Source organism: Cydia pomonella, chromosome 6 (genome assembly GCF_033807575.1).
Source record: "Cydia pomonella isolate Wapato2018A chromosome 6, ilCydPomo1, whole genome shotgun sequence".
Taxonomy (NCBI): domain Eukaryota; kingdom Metazoa; phylum Arthropoda; class Insecta; order Lepidoptera; family Tortricidae; genus Cydia; species Cydia pomonella.
The window spans coordinates 9,877,118-9,893,970 of NC_084708.1; the positions used below are offsets into that span (position 1 = coordinate 9,877,118).

The 16,853-nt window shown below is 37.0% G+C and overlaps 1 protein-coding gene across 1 annotated transcript in view; it reads left to right on the forward strand.

The window, feature by feature from the left end:
- Nucleotides 1–16,674, forward strand: part of LOC133518905 (carbonic anhydrase 2) — a 30,662-nt gene extending 13,988 nt beyond the window's left edge. The window contains exons 2-5 of the mRNA XM_061852685.1: nt 2,487–2,678; nt 5,315–5,532; nt 10,995–11,216; nt 15,199–16,674. Of these exons, the coding sequence (XP_061708669.1) occupies nt 2,487–2,678; nt 5,315–5,532; nt 10,995–11,216; nt 15,199–15,327 (761 nt within the window). The 3' untranslated portion in view covers nt 15,328–16,674. The remainder of the gene's footprint in view (nt 1–2,486; nt 2,679–5,314; nt 5,533–10,994; nt 11,217–15,198) is intronic.
- The last annotated feature ends 179 nt before the right edge of the window (nt 16,675–16,853 follow it).

The following is a 16,853-nucleotide window of genomic DNA, read 5'->3' on the forward strand; positions in this document are numbered from 1 at the left end:
TAATTCACACTTCTGCTATTATCCCGATTGTCAGCAGTCGACTGATGTTTAGATAAACAGAGTTGGCGTTGTTTTTTATTGCCTAAAAATCAGCACATCATTACATGTAGGTGGGTAAGTATTCCAAACCTTTGCAAACGTACATGTCACTACTTTTAATAAATTATACATTATATTTGACCCGTTGTCCTCGTTTTTTGCTCCTCGAAAAGTAATAAGGCGTTATTTAAGTAGTTCAGAATAGGTAATATTTTAACATAATTATAAGTATTCAGATGTACAAGTGTTGGTACGTAGGCTTGAAAAAATATATACTTAACTGCTGAATCACCGAAAATTGTCTCAATATCATGAATACTCGTAGCGTGTGGAATTATGGAAAAACATGCACAAAAACATTTTTGGAGTTCTGTCAGGGGGATTTAGTTATTTAGTTCAATAAGCGATGGAAATAGAAAAGGCCTCATAATTATACCCGTTTAGTTACTCCCAAATCCTTAGCTTTGCATAAATATGCAGATTGCAGATTAGATTTTCGTGGACATACATTGTTCGCGGAATCTGTAATGTAAGTTAACTATTTAAAATACACTTAGTACCAAATAAATTAACTTTAATTGGATTGTTTTGTAACACGGTAATGTGACTTAAACCGTTGGTTAACAGGTATCTATTAACTTTCTACTTAGGGTACAAAAACAGTTTGTTATTCGTAGAAAACCGTTAGTTAAAAATGTAGAGCCGTAATCACATTTTTCTTGTTGACGATTTTTCCAGCGATTATGCAGGCCAACAATTTTGTTTGTCAGCGTTTGTTGGGCAGACAATAACGTGTCTAGATTTTATATTAAGTTGCGAAAAAAGTCCAAAAATAGTATTTTATAAAGCATTTCGAGCTTTTAGTAATAGCGTCGTTTACACGTTTGTATTTACCTGCATAACTCCGAGCGGCGCTTTAATCTTCTTGCTCTACCAACTGGCGACCATCTGGTGAACAATCCAGACTAATGAAAATAAAACGAGTAATAGGTAGCCTTATTTTACGATTCCTTATTTTTATGAGAAATATCGTCCTATGAGTCAGTCTCGTGCGCTTATATTATTTTGACGCTTATTTATTTGTACACACTTGCGGCTATTTACAGTCGATCTGAATAGTGAGTGAATAAAAAGCATTGCCCTAAATTGTCGGTAATCAGGAAGTTGTAATTTAAGAGTTATGATTATAAAAATGTTCCTCCTCGCTGTCTCATCTCTCCACGCCGCGGGCGCCGATAAGATAAGGCGCGGACGCATGCCATGTCAGTGTCACGCCGACGGCAGCCACTCGAGTGAAAACGGTCACAGTTTGGCGACAGAGGCCTTCACACGCGATTTGCCATTCGGCTTCCGAGTCCAAAGTGTCCAAGCAAAGTCAAATCATGAAACATTTTCCTTAATTACCTTCCCGCATCTAAGTAGAGTCCATTAGCAAGAACTATGCTGAGAGTTTCAAGCTACTCCGACTCTATTCTTGCGATATGTCTTTTGAATAATACTTTATCGTTATTAAATCTTAATGAATGTGATAGTGTTTCATTTGATTAATGGTTTGATTAATTTATTACGAGCATTGGCAACTTGGCCATTTAATGAATGGTTATCCATCTACCCTAGAAACTTTTGAATGAACGTCAGAAACACCAGAAGTTTCTCATAAAAGTCCTAAATACACCGAACAATGTATAAAATTGATCATAAACATTTATTTTGTCAATTTTTAAAATTCCCTGTCTTGGGCGACAGTTGAAATCGTAACTGTAATATACCAGCCCGCCATTAAATACCAACTGAGCTACCGAGATTTTTTCATCTGCGGCGGAAATGAACGTACTTACTAAAAATATTTGGAACATTTTAATAACCATACCATTCCAATACTACTCTACATACAATAAAAAAGGAATGCTCATTGTTGGACTAATTTTAAGAACCTACACTATTTACATTACCGCTACGGTTAAAGTTAATAATACAGAAATCAGTTAAGTACTATTAATACAAATATTTTAATGTAGTTTGCAATAAATCGATAATATGCTAATGGCTGATCGCATTTACCCTTCACGTAGTTTATCCTTCACCTACTCAGAACATTTTATCACTCGATTCGTATAATATGCGCTTGTGTATGTAAACTGCTGAATGAGGTACGAATTGATTAAACTAGTTAGTTACTGAGGTACATCGATTTTTTAATGTTTTGCTAATAATCTGATAGTGTTCATTTATATACACAAACGGAGACTAGTCTTTAGATAACTTCAAAACTACGTAGGCTACGTAGACTTAATATATACATATTATCAAACTCATAAGTATTTATATGTGACAAACTCCGATTAAGGTGTCCCTAACTAGGGTAGTCATATATCTCAATGATCCGCTCCTGCGCCCATCCCGTTTCTCACGGTGATATTAATCTAAGTGGTGCATCCTGTCCCCAGGGCCCTCGACGTGGACAGAGAAGTTCCCGGAGGCGCGGGGCGCGCGACAGAGCCCCGTGGACATCGACACCTCGCTGGCCAGTAGCGGCGGCAGCGCTCCGCCCCTGGCCTGGCGGTACTCCGTCAACCATACGCGCTCCGTCCTCAATCCGGGGTACTGCTGGAGGGTGGATGAGAATGGATACGATTCAGGTAAGAGAAAACTGAAATATAGTCCTTTTATATATATATATCTATAATAAAAGGACTCGGTGCTATGTGATACTCTAGCAGCCGTCTTTCTCCAAGGGACATCCGACATCCGATAACGGATGGGACAATGTGAAAACGCTCTAAGACTATTATCACACGTAACGTTGTCATGTTCAGATTGTATGAGAGATTTTAGTGTGCAAACAATTTTCTGTAGCGCCATATGGAAAATTGTCCATTGTGTTCATAATAAATATACATATGGTGTACCAATACCTATACTTATCTGTAGTGTCCAGTGAGTGTAGAATGTACGAATCACTATTTCGTAGAGAATGTCAAAGTACACAGTTCACTTACTAAGTACCTATTTACATTATTTAGTTATTTTTATTTTTCATTAGGATGGAACGAAGTATGTACATTGAGCTGCGAAATTGCATCGAGAAATTATGAATGAATTCATTGATAAAGTCGCCATGCACTTTTACGGCTGATGGTACTTGTATTTGTGGTTAAGTTGTCTCGGAATAAATTATCTCGGCATACCAATAGGTTCCAGTGGTAGTACTTGGTTGTGTACAGTTATTTCAACAATATATAAGCTCTAAGTTATCTTGCATCGAAATCATCGAATATTTATCCTCACTTAGTCGGCATTAGCACATTTTCAAGTTTACTTTGCTTGCTAATGAAATTCAAAGAATCTTTTTTTTTCAACCAAAATCTATATTAAGTATAATTGTTGGAGCAATAAAGAATATTTACTTACTTATATTTAATTATTTATATATTTAATTATTTACCCCCAAAAGAACCGCGAGGAGGAGGAGGAGGTGTGTATTTACGCACGTGCACGTTAGTAAACATTTAGATAGTTTTTACTATCTATTTAGCTACTAGCTCAATTCGATCGTAGTACAGTAGGTACGAGTAAATTGGTTATTTATGGTATTATTATTAGTGCCTATTTTGGCGTTAGTTATGGTGAATTTTGATCTTCAATTCAAAGCCTAAATAGGGGAGCGTGGGGCTGGTTTTACCGGGGATAGGTAGCCTCTATCTACTTAACTATACTACAGGACAAAGTACCAACTCTAAGATTATAATTTCGGGCTATGCTAACGAACAAGCCGCCGCACACTGGTTGTCCACCGGCCGCCGTATTATGTAGATGTGGCAAACGAGTGCAAAACACGGGTAATCAAACATTTTTGTATCAAGATTTTTTTGATTTGAACTATAATTATTTAGTTTGCTGATTGTAGATTAGCATATCTCCAATGTTTATTTACTGGGCCATTACGTCTGCGTGTTCATTTGTTAAATACATGCATAGTTATTGTTTAATATTTTTTATGTATGACAAGAACCTAGCTAGTTTTATCCAAATGCCTGGGGGTAAGTAACCATACTATTATGGTATGTTAGATATGTAATGATGGTTGACTGGTAGAGAATGCCATTAGGCATTAAGTCCGCCATTTGTACATTATTTTTTGCATTTTGTGCAATGAAGTTTAAATAAATAAATAACTTGTAATATCGAGATATCATGGAGTTAGACCAAGATAAGTCTGCGACGATTTTGATATCACACGCCATGCAAGTGTTATTTATACATCATAATTTCATAGAAGTATGTATGCTATCAAAATCGTTGCAGACTTACCTGGTCTAACTCTATAAATGTATAAGAATAAATTGTCTAGTTTTTAAATCATATTGTACCATCTGACTGATTGATTGGCTTTTGGTAGAACTTTTAATTATTTACTAAGAGAAGTATCATTTTGCTTTTACTGTCATGTAAACATGTTAACTGATAATATGTAAACGGTAGATTATGTGTTAATTCTTATGACTTCATTCTTAATATTTGCCCCCAACGCAAAGTAAGTACCTTTAAACCACAAACTTTTTTTAAAGTGCTTCGTTCTGCAAAACTGAGTAATCGAAGCGGCATTTAGCATGAATAAATGTTCGTCATGCTTAAATATTAACATTCAGTTCAAAACTTAAAACGATATGTGCAGAAGTATAAATTTCGTTAATACTAGCCCCACGCTCCCCTACAAATGCTTATCACCTATGCAAAACTAAAACTTATCACAATGGTTTCGTACTGTTGTAGTTTGAATTGTAAATAAGTCAGGTGCATTAAACTGCATTAACGCAGGTAATTTGCATTTCCATCGCGTCGTTTCCAAAGTCGCACAAATGGTGACTCACCTATCTACGTACTCGTATAGCTGCTTGCCGGATGGTCGCTCTGACCAAATACAAGTTCTCTACGGCTCTGCCTGCGAATGAGTTACCTAATCTCCAAGTGTCGTTAATATCGTTATACCGAAAGACAAGTAACGTTTGTACAAAGAACTTTACATACTATTAATTTTCCATATTAATCAATGAGTACTACAAAGAGCAACTGCCGCTTTCTATATATTATTATTGTTTATAATTAATAATTAATTAGGTATTCCAACTTCTTCAAGCTGTTAGCATGGTACAAATAATTACATCTAATTTATTGGTCTGGTGAATGTCGCCAATGTTCGTCAGATGATGTCGAAAACCAATTACTTATTGTAACTATCCACGGTAGATTCTGATTATACCTATCACGATTCCAGAACTCCGCGGCGGCCCGCTCGGCAATGACGTTTACAAGCTGGAGCAGTGGCACTGCCACTGGGGTGCCAAAAACGGCGTGGGCTCGGAGCACACGGTGGACGGCCGCTCCTTCTCCGGCGAGCTGCATCTCGTACACTGGAACACCACCAAGTACAACAGCTTCACCGAGGCCGCTGGACAGGCTGACGGACTCGCAGTACTTGGCGTGCTCTTGATGGTAATTTAATTTCTTTATGATTTGGTACTGCCTGGCAATGAGCTGCCGACATAGCAGCAGTTATGCATTAGATATAGTATGTAAGTAGTCAAAGTGTGCTTTATTTTATATTGAAGCAACCTAAGTTGCTCTGCTGCATTCAACTGCCAGAATGCTGCGAGATTTAAAGCTGCTATAAAACGGGGTCAATGGAAATCGCGGGGTGAATAGACAAATTTTGAAGGATTTCATTCAAGTTAATATATATAAAAACCTGATTACACCACTATACTCGTATTTTTAGGATTTTTTAGGAATTTATACATAATAGACTATTTATGCTTCGCATTAATACCAAAAAAGTTAAAAATGCCCGAAAGTTACATTATTTTTACTTTGATTTGAAGTGCGTAAGAAATGAAGCCTGTCTAAACTTTATTAGAGCAATAAATGTAGTAACAATAATAAAGTGTATGTTAATAAGTGTAGTAATATTCTATCTGTTGTACTTTAAATAATGACTTTCTAAATTTTTGGAATTTTAGGGACCCGTACCTGTTATGTTCTTTATCTCGGTAACGCGTGGAGGTATCGAGTTGAAATTAGAACCATAAACTCAGGTGAAGCTGAAGCTGTGAAAAAGTCAAACTTCTAAGTTACGTAAAAAAACATACGGCCTTTTATGCCGCAAAAAACGTATATTTCGACACTCAAGGGAATCGAAATTTATAGAGAACTTCCCGTTGACCTAGAACTATGAAATTTGTCAAGTAATATCGTCTTACACTACAAGTACAGGGAAAAATCGAAAATTTGTACGGAACCCTCGGTGACCACTTGTCCGTTTTTTTTTCAGAAAATAAATCAATATCAATTTTTTCGTGATAAAGAGGTCAGAAGACACGCATATGGGGTGAGCAATTATGCCATAGCGGTTGATTAGATACACAAATAGGGTCAAAAAACACGTCTCGGGGAATAAACAAACACGGGTCAGCAGATATCTACGGCAAATTAACACTTTTTTTGACCCCGTTTACGGTACTAGTATAATATTAGCACCATTCCAATAAACACGAGCTACTGTGGCTTTATTCATACTATTTGAATATTATTTATACTAACGGGACGGATCTTTACCTCTAAGTAGTATACTTATTGAGATGGGATAAAACCCCCGGGCTTCTTTAGTATGCAACCGGAAAATGGCTATGATGAGGACGTGATAGTATATTAAACACTTCCCGAGGCCACAGTAATCACGATCCGCAACGACACGGATGATAATTTTCAGCAGCGTTTTTATTTGTCCAGTAATTTGATTTGAGCGATTTGGCGTGCATATCGAATTACCAGTTCTTGTATTTGAACAGTTGGGTACTTGAATGGTTGGGTAGAGTAATATGTATTTTTTCCCACCTACACCTACTACGTAAGTCGTTGATTGGCCACATTACGCGAACCGAACGCTGCGTTGATTGAAATTTCCGTTATATCTACAATTGTTAGTGTAGCGGTTAGTTCTGTCGATCTCATTTTAGATGTTTTCTGAAAAAAAAATGATTTCTATGTAATTTATTCAGCAATAGCCACACTGAGTTGCACTGACACTTGATGATTTGCGCACTCTCAGTTTTAATATTACACAAGACGCGTTATCGTATTGTTTACATACAAATTACTCATTCATCTGAATTATCGTTACGCATTTTTAATACCTTACTCGTAATTTTTAATTTAAATAATAAGTACAGTTTAAAAAGAGAAGAGAGCAACTGACAACTCAGAGAATGGCGCGCTACTCCCGTTCAAAACTTTCACCATTGCGCGTCGTTGGGCTGTGCGCTCTATTGCTAAAATGCGTAACTGTATACTTATTTTTACACTAATTGCAAACTATGTATGGTGTCCCATCATACAATATAGACGCTTGCATCGGTACACCGTTTATGATCAATAGGGTTGTCTTCTGTGGTAAATAATTACCTAATACGTACTCTACCATCAGTTTTGCTGATAAATGTATTATTATAGGCATTAACAATATAACGTTCCGTTATGCCCTATTTATGTACTATGTTAAAAAATCTTCATACGCATTATTATGTTACATTGATCTTGTTATATAACAGGCTTCCATCTACTCGAGACCTAAGCCTTAAGCGTTGTGCAAATGAACAGAAAAATGTAAACAGATTAGATACGACACTGAAGCCTCTCAGGCAACGCTCAATCCTTTTATAGTAACACGCAACTTCATTATTTACTTACTGTATTTATTGCCTGATAGTGAATAACGCGTAGAATTAGGTCGTCAGGCCTTTTATAATTGACATGTCTAGTTAAGTACCCACTTTAAATGTATTTCGAGCTTAGAGCGGAACCCTCCCCCCCCCCCCCCCCCCCCTCTAAAATCGTGAAAGTAAAGCTTAAATAAAGTCATTCAATGAAAACTATAGCGCACATGATTTGTTAAGCCGTTTTTGAGTTACCGCACAATGTATTTCCTTCTTAGTAAAAAGACGCACTAGTGGCTGAGTTTCATTGGTCGATATAAAGCGTGCGGGGACTCCCCGTAGCGCAGGCGGTATAGCTCAAGAAAATTAAATCAGGGGAAATAATTCGTGTAGTTTGGAAAATTGGTATACTTATACCTTGTGGTCTCCAGATAAACATACTAAAAGTCCCCGAGGATGGGGGTTGTGCTGAGGACGTGTGCGTGGGGGGAGGGGGAGGGGGGGGGGGGGTTGAAGGTACTTTTTTTTCAGATTTTTGCTCAGATTTCGAATATCTTTACGAATAGCATTATGATTACTACGGACAAAGGTTTTACCATAATATTCCCTACAAATTTGGTTACGTTCATTTTTACTCTACGATCAATACTTTAGGAGCTTCAGGCTGTTTAAGTTAACAGAGAGGTGACTAACCTTGCTTATTCTAAAAAAAAAATTGAGATATGATGAACAAATACGAAAAAACGACGTTTTCTTAAATCGTATTTTTTTATCTCTCTGTTAATTTAACAACCCTGTAGCTCCTAAAGTATTGGTCGCAGAGTAAAAATAAACATAACCAAATTTATAGGGAATATTATGATAAAACTTTTTTCCCGCAGTAAACATAATGCTATTCGTAAAGATATTCGAAATATGAGCAAAAATCTGAAAAAAGGTACCTTCAACCCCCCCCCCCCCCCCACACACACCCTCAGCACAACCCCCACCCTCGACTCGAGGACTGGATGTTTATCTGGAGACCACAAAGTATAACTATGCCAATTTTCAAAACTACTAGTGAAACTCGTAAGTCGATACTTAGTTCGATCGATATCTCTCCGCAGGCGGTAAGATGGTATATAACGACTAGTGAAACTCATAACGAAATACGTTTTGGCAATCTCCCGCAACCCGCATACGGGCTATATCGACCAATGAAAACAGTTCCTTGAATGCGGGCCATAGGGCATGCGTTTTGAAAATATCGCCCAATCGCCCAATGAAACTGAGGCATAAGCGCTGCGAAGGTTTTATACATGAATATTTACTAATAGCCCCCGTTCGAGGCAGCCTATTGTGATGGACGGGTAACTACGGAACCCTACACTGACCAAGTCCCGACATGCTGTTGGCCGTTTTTTTTATTCGTATACAATTTCCCACTAGAATACAAGATTAAGGTCTATCTTAGAAACTATAGTTTCTTATCATTTGGGATTGCAGCGTCGGTGATGGGATGTCAATACTCTCCTTTACGTTATAATACCCAATAATGAATAACAAACTCTCTAGGTCGAAATCTGAATACAAAGGAATTACATATCTGAATAAGATTTACATCACAATACGTACGTGTGTATGAATAAGTGCTCATAAATAAGTATGAAGAGATGATCACATACATAAAATTTCCGTAAAAACGTATAACTCACTTCGGTTGTACGATTACTTACCTACACCACGTGTCTATCAAAATATTTGTTTGAGCCTTTTTTTCGAGAGCCAAGTGTGCTTTAAAATACACGTCATGATTATGATGGATAGTCACAATACTGGATTTATCCGGTTTCTATTTATAGCGCGATCGTAGTAAGATACAAGGTAAAAATTGCGAAGACAAAGGTTATGTATGTAGGTAGGCAGGAAGTATATTTTATCCCTAATCCCCGCGAAGGTATTTTGTTTTAAAATAACATGTATCTGTAATAAAACAAGAAAAAAACATGTGAAAAATCCTACAGCCTTATCTTTGCCATTTTCTGCCGCTTTCTCGTCTGAGTAGTTTCACCCACGATTTCACCAAACTCGTATTGTACTGACTCACCAAATAAAATACCATATTAGATATACTTGCTTAAGAAAATCAACTCAAAAACTCTTAAACTCCGACTCCCTGCTTGGTATTCATTCTATTTATCACTATTAGGTAAACCCGACACTTGCATAATCTTAAGAGCTTCGAAATGGAAATTGTTGATTATCCTAATGCTTGGACTCGATATGCACAAAAAACAAGTTTATCGCCGACAAAACACTAAATCTCCGTGTACAAACTTGGTCAATTAGGTCAAAAACGTCGAGCTTGTGCGTGGAAAGTTGCAGAAGCAAAGTTTTATTAACAAATTAAAATTATTGGCGTAACTTAAAACAGCTGTGTTTATAGTAAGGGAGCCCAAGAGGGGATTTATAAATAAATAAAATAAATAAATATTATAGGACATTATTACACAAATTGAATAATCTACAGAAATTTTCAAACTATATGCTATCTCTTGAACCCGTTGGTTGATTTTGGTCTATTTGACGGCATTCTACGCAGTTTTTTTATCACAAATATTTTAATAATTCCTTTCATAATTATTATTTTTATTTGTAAACTAATAGAAAAAATAATGACAGAATTTTTTAAAATTATCTTAAAAAATGTTTTTTTTTTTTAAGCGATCTGAACCTTCCTGTGTGATAATAACCTCTCGTATATTCCAAGATGGCGGTTTTATTCTACAACTATGTGACCCTGCAGTTAGCTAAATGATCGCTGAAATCATCAGATTATTTAAATAAACACTTTTGTAAGGTTAACTTAACATCCCATTGAATATCTGACGCGCTCGAGTAAAATTTTTGGTCCTAATTTTCTATCCTTCCGTATGACCATGCCCATGAAAACCGGCAGATTAACATACCTACGCCCTTGTTATCAGAGACATGGTGCGCGACTGACACTGCCAATATGTGACGCACTTGAGTAACTCCATGAGGCGTTTTCTTTTTTACATTTTATAAATCTGTAGACGTTTTCCGGCTCGGTAAAAAAGAAAACTTTTTTCTTTCTATAATCTAATTCTAATCTATCGAATCCAATAAGTCTCTACGACGCTCGAGTACTACGATGCTATGTGTAGTAAACACATGTAGCATCGCCGGCTCTCCTATTAGGAGTTAGTTTTACTTTTATTTCACGTAAAACGTAATCTTTTGCAGGTCGGCAGAAAGCACACTGAACTCGACAAGGTGGTGCGCCTCCTCCCCTTCATCCGACACAAGGGCGACAAGGTGACGATGTCGGACCCGCTGGACCCGGCGCAGCTGCTTCCGGCGCGCGCCGCCTACTGGACGTACCCCGGCTCGCTCACCACGCCGCCGTGCACCGAGTGTGTCACATGGATCCTATTTAAGGAACCCGTTGAGGTCTCCGCTGAACAGGTAGGTAAACCTATTATTTTCTTTCTATATTCTATAGCCCCCCAAGACTATGTCTCATCAATTATAATATCGGCCGTTCAAAAAAGCGGTATCAAAACAAACGAGAAAAAGCGGCCAAGTGCGAGTCGGACTCGCGCATGAAGGGTTCCGTACCATTTAAGACGTATTAAAAAAATTTACTTACTAGATCTTGTTCAACATTTTACCAATTTGGACACACATTTCACATTCAGTTTAGAAAAAAATGATATTAGGAACCTAAATATCATTTTTGAAGACCTATCCATAGATACCCCACACGTATGGGTTTGATGAAAAAATTTTTTTTTTAAATTTTATGACGTTTAAAAAAAAAACTACTCACTAGATCTCGTTCAAACCAATTTTCGGTGGAAGTTTGCATGGTAATGTATATCATATATTTTTTTTAGATTTTTCATTCTGTTATTTTAGAAGTTACAGGGGTGGGGGGACACCTTTTTTCACTTTGGAAGTGTCTCTCGCGCAAACTATTCAGTTTAGAAAAAAAATGGTATTAGAAACCTAAATATCATTTTTGAAGACCTATCCATAGATACCCCACACGTATGGGTTTGATGAAAAAAAATTTTTTTTAAATTTTATGACGAATTAAAAAAAAACTACTTACTAGATCTCGTTCAAACCAATTTTCAGTGCAAGTTTGCATGACAATGTATATCATATATTTTTTTTAGTTTTTTCATTCTGTTATTTTAGAAGTTACGGGGGGGGGGGGGGGACACACATTTTACCACTTTGGAAGTGTCTCTCGCGCAAACTATTCATTTTAGAAAAAAATGATATTAGAAACCTCAATGTCATTTTTGAAGACCTATCCATAGATACCCCACACGTATGGGTTTGATGAAAAAAGATTTTTTGAGTTTCAGTTCTAAGTACGAGGAACCCCCAAAATTTATTGTTTTTTTTCTATTTTTGTGTGAACATCTTAATGCGGTTCATAGAATACATCCACTTACTAAGTTTGAACAATATAGCTCTTATAGTTCCTGAAAAAAGTGGCTGTGACAGAATCGGACAGACAGACGGACATGACGAATCTATAAGGGTTCCGTTTTTTGCCATTTGGCTACGGAACCCTAAAAAGGACTTTCTTTGCTCTCTCCCGTTTGTGGTCCATCTAAGATCTATAAATCCTTAAAAAAACTGCTCAAGTTCGAGTTCGTTTAACTCGCGCACCGAGGGTTCCGAACAAACTTTTTCTCATGTAACTATAAACACGAAAGACTTGACCAGAAGTATAATACTAAGTATAATTGTGTACAGCGCCATTTATCGGCCAATTGGCTAACTAATTCGCGCGACCTGTACTCATATGTATGTTGGTTTTTCAGGGATAAATCTTTATCATTTGAACCAATTCCAACTACTTATTTTTGTTTTAAGTGCCTATTCAGAGATAAGAAGACCGGAATGGTATTTTTTACGTTTTTCCTTCATTTTTTTTCACTTAAAATAACAATTTCAATGTGTCTAGGTTAGCGTTGTTCATAACTATTCCAAATTTCAAATCGATAGCTTACGTAGTTCGTAGAAGCGCTGGTGGCCTAGCGGTAAGAGCGTGCGACTTGCAATCCGAAGGTCGCGGGTTCAAACCCCGGCTCGTACCAATGAGTTTTTCGGAACTTAATGACGAAATATCATTTGATATTTACCAGTCGCTTTTCGGTGAAGGAAAACATCGTGAGGAAACCGGACTAATCCCAATAAGGCCTAGTTTAACCTCTGGGTTGGAAGGTAAGATGGCAGTCGCTTTCGTAAAAACTAATGCCTACGCCAAATCTTGGGACTAGTTGTCAAGCGAGCCCTAGGCTCCCATGAGCCGTGGCAAAATGCCGGGACAATGTGAGGAAGAAGAAGAGGTATTTAGAAATGTGACAGACGAACGGAAAAGTCGGCATAAGGGTTCCATTTGTACCTACCTTTTTGGTATCCAACCCTAAAAACTACCGTACCTACCTACAAATTTAAAAAGTTACATAAACTTGATGTGACTTTAAAGTCTTTAAACATATAATTTTTAGAATTATAGCTATGACAGAAACAGGTAGTATTAAGCTATCGAGATAACGTACGGTCATTATTAATAATTGAGCATGGACTTAGAGGTAATAGTTATGCAACGTACATCAGTACCTATAGGTATAGATCGAGTCATTCATGAAGACGCGTGCCTTGACTAATCTGCGCGTCATCGTGGATGACACGAACTATAAGTATATGTACTTACCATTGCTATACCTTTACCTCTATTCTAGGCACATATATAGACATTTCTTAAGTAGAATAACTAGGAACATCATAATCCGTAAACTGGTTATGTTATACATTTTCTTAAAGTAAAGGAGAAGTACAGTCGGGCACCGTGATAGTTGAGCCATTTAGGGTTCTAACTAAATTGGACATTTCACAGAGTAAGTATTGAACAACCAATATAGCTAGGACCCTAAATCGATCTACAATCGCGGTGCGTGATGGTACCTTTAAATGTTTATTTATTTATTAAATTAACTACTGATCAATCATAACCACAACCAGTCTATTTATTTATTTAAAAAAAAGAATACTCAAGCAATTTCCGTCAGTAGAGAAAAGCGGCAAATTTAAAAAATGTAGGCGAGAAGGGTTACCGTCCCATAGAAAAATTGAATTTTGTGCCAATTTCTACTGACAAAGTTGTTTGAAAGACTATAGTTTCTGGAATAAGTATTGTCTTCGAATTAAAAAAAAACAGAGTCTGTATTATAAAGACTACACGCAATTGTAACGCATTTCATCGTGCACTTTATTAGATGCTATAAATGCTCCAGTTAGAAAATCAAGTCTTACATCAAAGAGCCAAACCAGTTGTGTAAATCGAAATTGAGTCAGTAGTCGAGCCGCTTGCGGCGCCTACCGGTCCCCATGTGTTTGTTTACGTGTTTACCTACTGATGTTCACGGCCTACATTCTTTACTTTCCAATCGTTAAGATAAGCGTGTCGTAGCATCTTATCACATAACATGTGGGTCTCTATTGTTTCCCATAAAGTTTTAAGTCATAATGTATTGTTTGTCCGCATTTTCGTTAGTCATAATTTGGTTTTTCTCAGAAACGCGTAACTTTTCAGGATTGCCATTAAACAAACCTAACCTAACCTAACCTATCTATAGGATAATCTAAGGAAATTCCTGAAAAGTTAACGGTTTCAGAGTTATGACTAATGATAATATGACTATCATTACATTATGACTTTCAATAATTATGTCAAACAAAGGGATCCCCATAACATGTAAATGTGACGTTTTAAACTCTTCGACACCTCCGACAAATCTAAATCTGTTTTGACAACGAGCTCAACTGAATGTCAACAACCTAACTTTTAAGATTTCTGCGTTTAGGAACAGTCGACATCAGATACTACACCAATATCTCTACCGACTCGACTGTAACAAAACTAGTAGGGATCCGTTTAAATGCATATATATTCGGTATCCGTTTAAGGGCTTAAACGGATTCCCACTATTTTTGTTACACCTTGTATATCGAAACGGCAAAGATGCTCACAAATATCTGAATACGCCTCTGTCTCTATTGTCAAAGCGTTAGTGTGTTTTCAGATATTTTTGAGCACCTTCTTAGATATATCTGAGGAGGACTTTAGGTCCATTATACATAGAATTTTAATGGATAAGTTCCCAGACATATCTTCCGAAAGAACTTAACTAAAAATACCAAAAACTTCTTTCTTTATTTATTTATCTTTCTTTATAAGTACAAATGGCGGACTTAATGCCTTAAGGCATTCTCTACCAGTCAACCATAGGGCAAAACAGAAATTCTCGAATGTGGGTGCAGTGAGAAAAATAATTCAAAGAAATGACAACTATAAAAGTAATTTTAAAAAACTATTCTTTCGTATTTGACGGAATGATTAAATATAATGTTTGTTTGGTTCCAGTTGGCTCTGATGAGGAAATTACGGTGCGGCGAGGCCTCGTGCGGAGAAGAATCCATGGAGTTACTCCACAACTTCAGGCCGACGCTGCCGCTGGGCAACCGCGAGCTGCGCGACTACGGCGGCAACTAGCACCGGGCCCCGAGCCGCCCCACTGTCCCCACTGACAGCTAGCGCTGCAACTCACGAGCTTCGTCTATAGTTGCCGCGGTACCAATGGACGACCGCAGACATATAATGCCATTTCTTTCACTCTTGGATTATCGTGTGCAAGTGCGAAAGAACATTAAGTTACAACGTCGAACGGCAGCTAATACCGCGGTGGTTGGTAGATCCCAGCAGTGCCATGCCCGCGAGATGCGGGATGCACTAACGTTCCTAGTTGCACACAAGTATTTTATACCGTTGTATTATTATAGTCGCCTCAGGTACTTACAGGGTGTTTTGTCCGCTCGGTGACGACGGATTATGTGAGCGGGTCGAAGGTTAAAACGATAAGTGGAAATCATATTATGAACATTCAAGTGCCTTAGGCTATCAGTTGTAATCTTAACAAAATAATTGTAAGACATTTTAGAATTCTCATTTTATGTAAGATTGATTTGTTTGTAATTTATCTTCCTTAGAAGGAAAACGCTTGGTTAGCGCAATTAACCGGTATAGTTATTCTATAAATTCTAATATTTTATGTATTTAGTATACCCTTACCTAAGTGTATAGTCAAATGGGGTAACAAGGGTACAAAACGATAAGGGGTAGATAAAGGGAAACAACTATAGGAGGAAATACCTAGGTACTTCATAATTATATGAATGCAGTTAACTGCGCTGTACTGTTTTCTATCTTTGAATCGTTGTTATATTTGTTATGGTAAATTTTCAGCGACTTACATTTATTCATAGTGAAAAACTGTTGTCTGATAGTGTTGTCGTCCTTCTTCGCAATTACCCCACTTGACGGTACTCGCAAAGTAGGTATACAATGTTATCGTTGCCTACTTTATTAACCTGATGAACACTAGAGCTTTTATCACGTTTGCAATGTCAGATCGACTGTCACAGAGTCTCATTAGATTGATTGACTATAATTGTAATGATATGGTAGCTACAAATTTACTAGGATTTACAACTTTATAGTTAAAAAAAAAAATGATGTTATTTTTGTATACAAATTTGAAGTAGGTACTGATGTTATATAATATGCCTACTAGTCCATATTTTGAACGCTGTTAACCATTATTACTTATGTATTAGTGCTAGTAGTAGTTTTACAATGTTGTAAGTGATATATACGTGCATTAATTGTTATATGTGTAATTGTGTAGCTATAGTAGTAGGTATGCTAGAACCGCGCCTCGATAATTGTGCCGCAGTTATGTTAACTGTGACGCTAGTGAGTTTACAATAGACTTGCTCTTCAGAGATGTGCTTGTAATAAGTAATTTACAAAAAAAAATGAAAATATATATGTTACACTTAACTGGACGTCTTCTATTTTATGTTCCTATAGGACTCCCTCCTACATGTGATAGGTGAGCAATCAACTTTAGTCCTGTCATATCATATTCACCTTCAAACTTACGAGTATACTACTTATGTAGGGACTACAAATTTGACGCGAATAAGTAGAGGCACTTTAGATGTATATGGAGGCGTTTC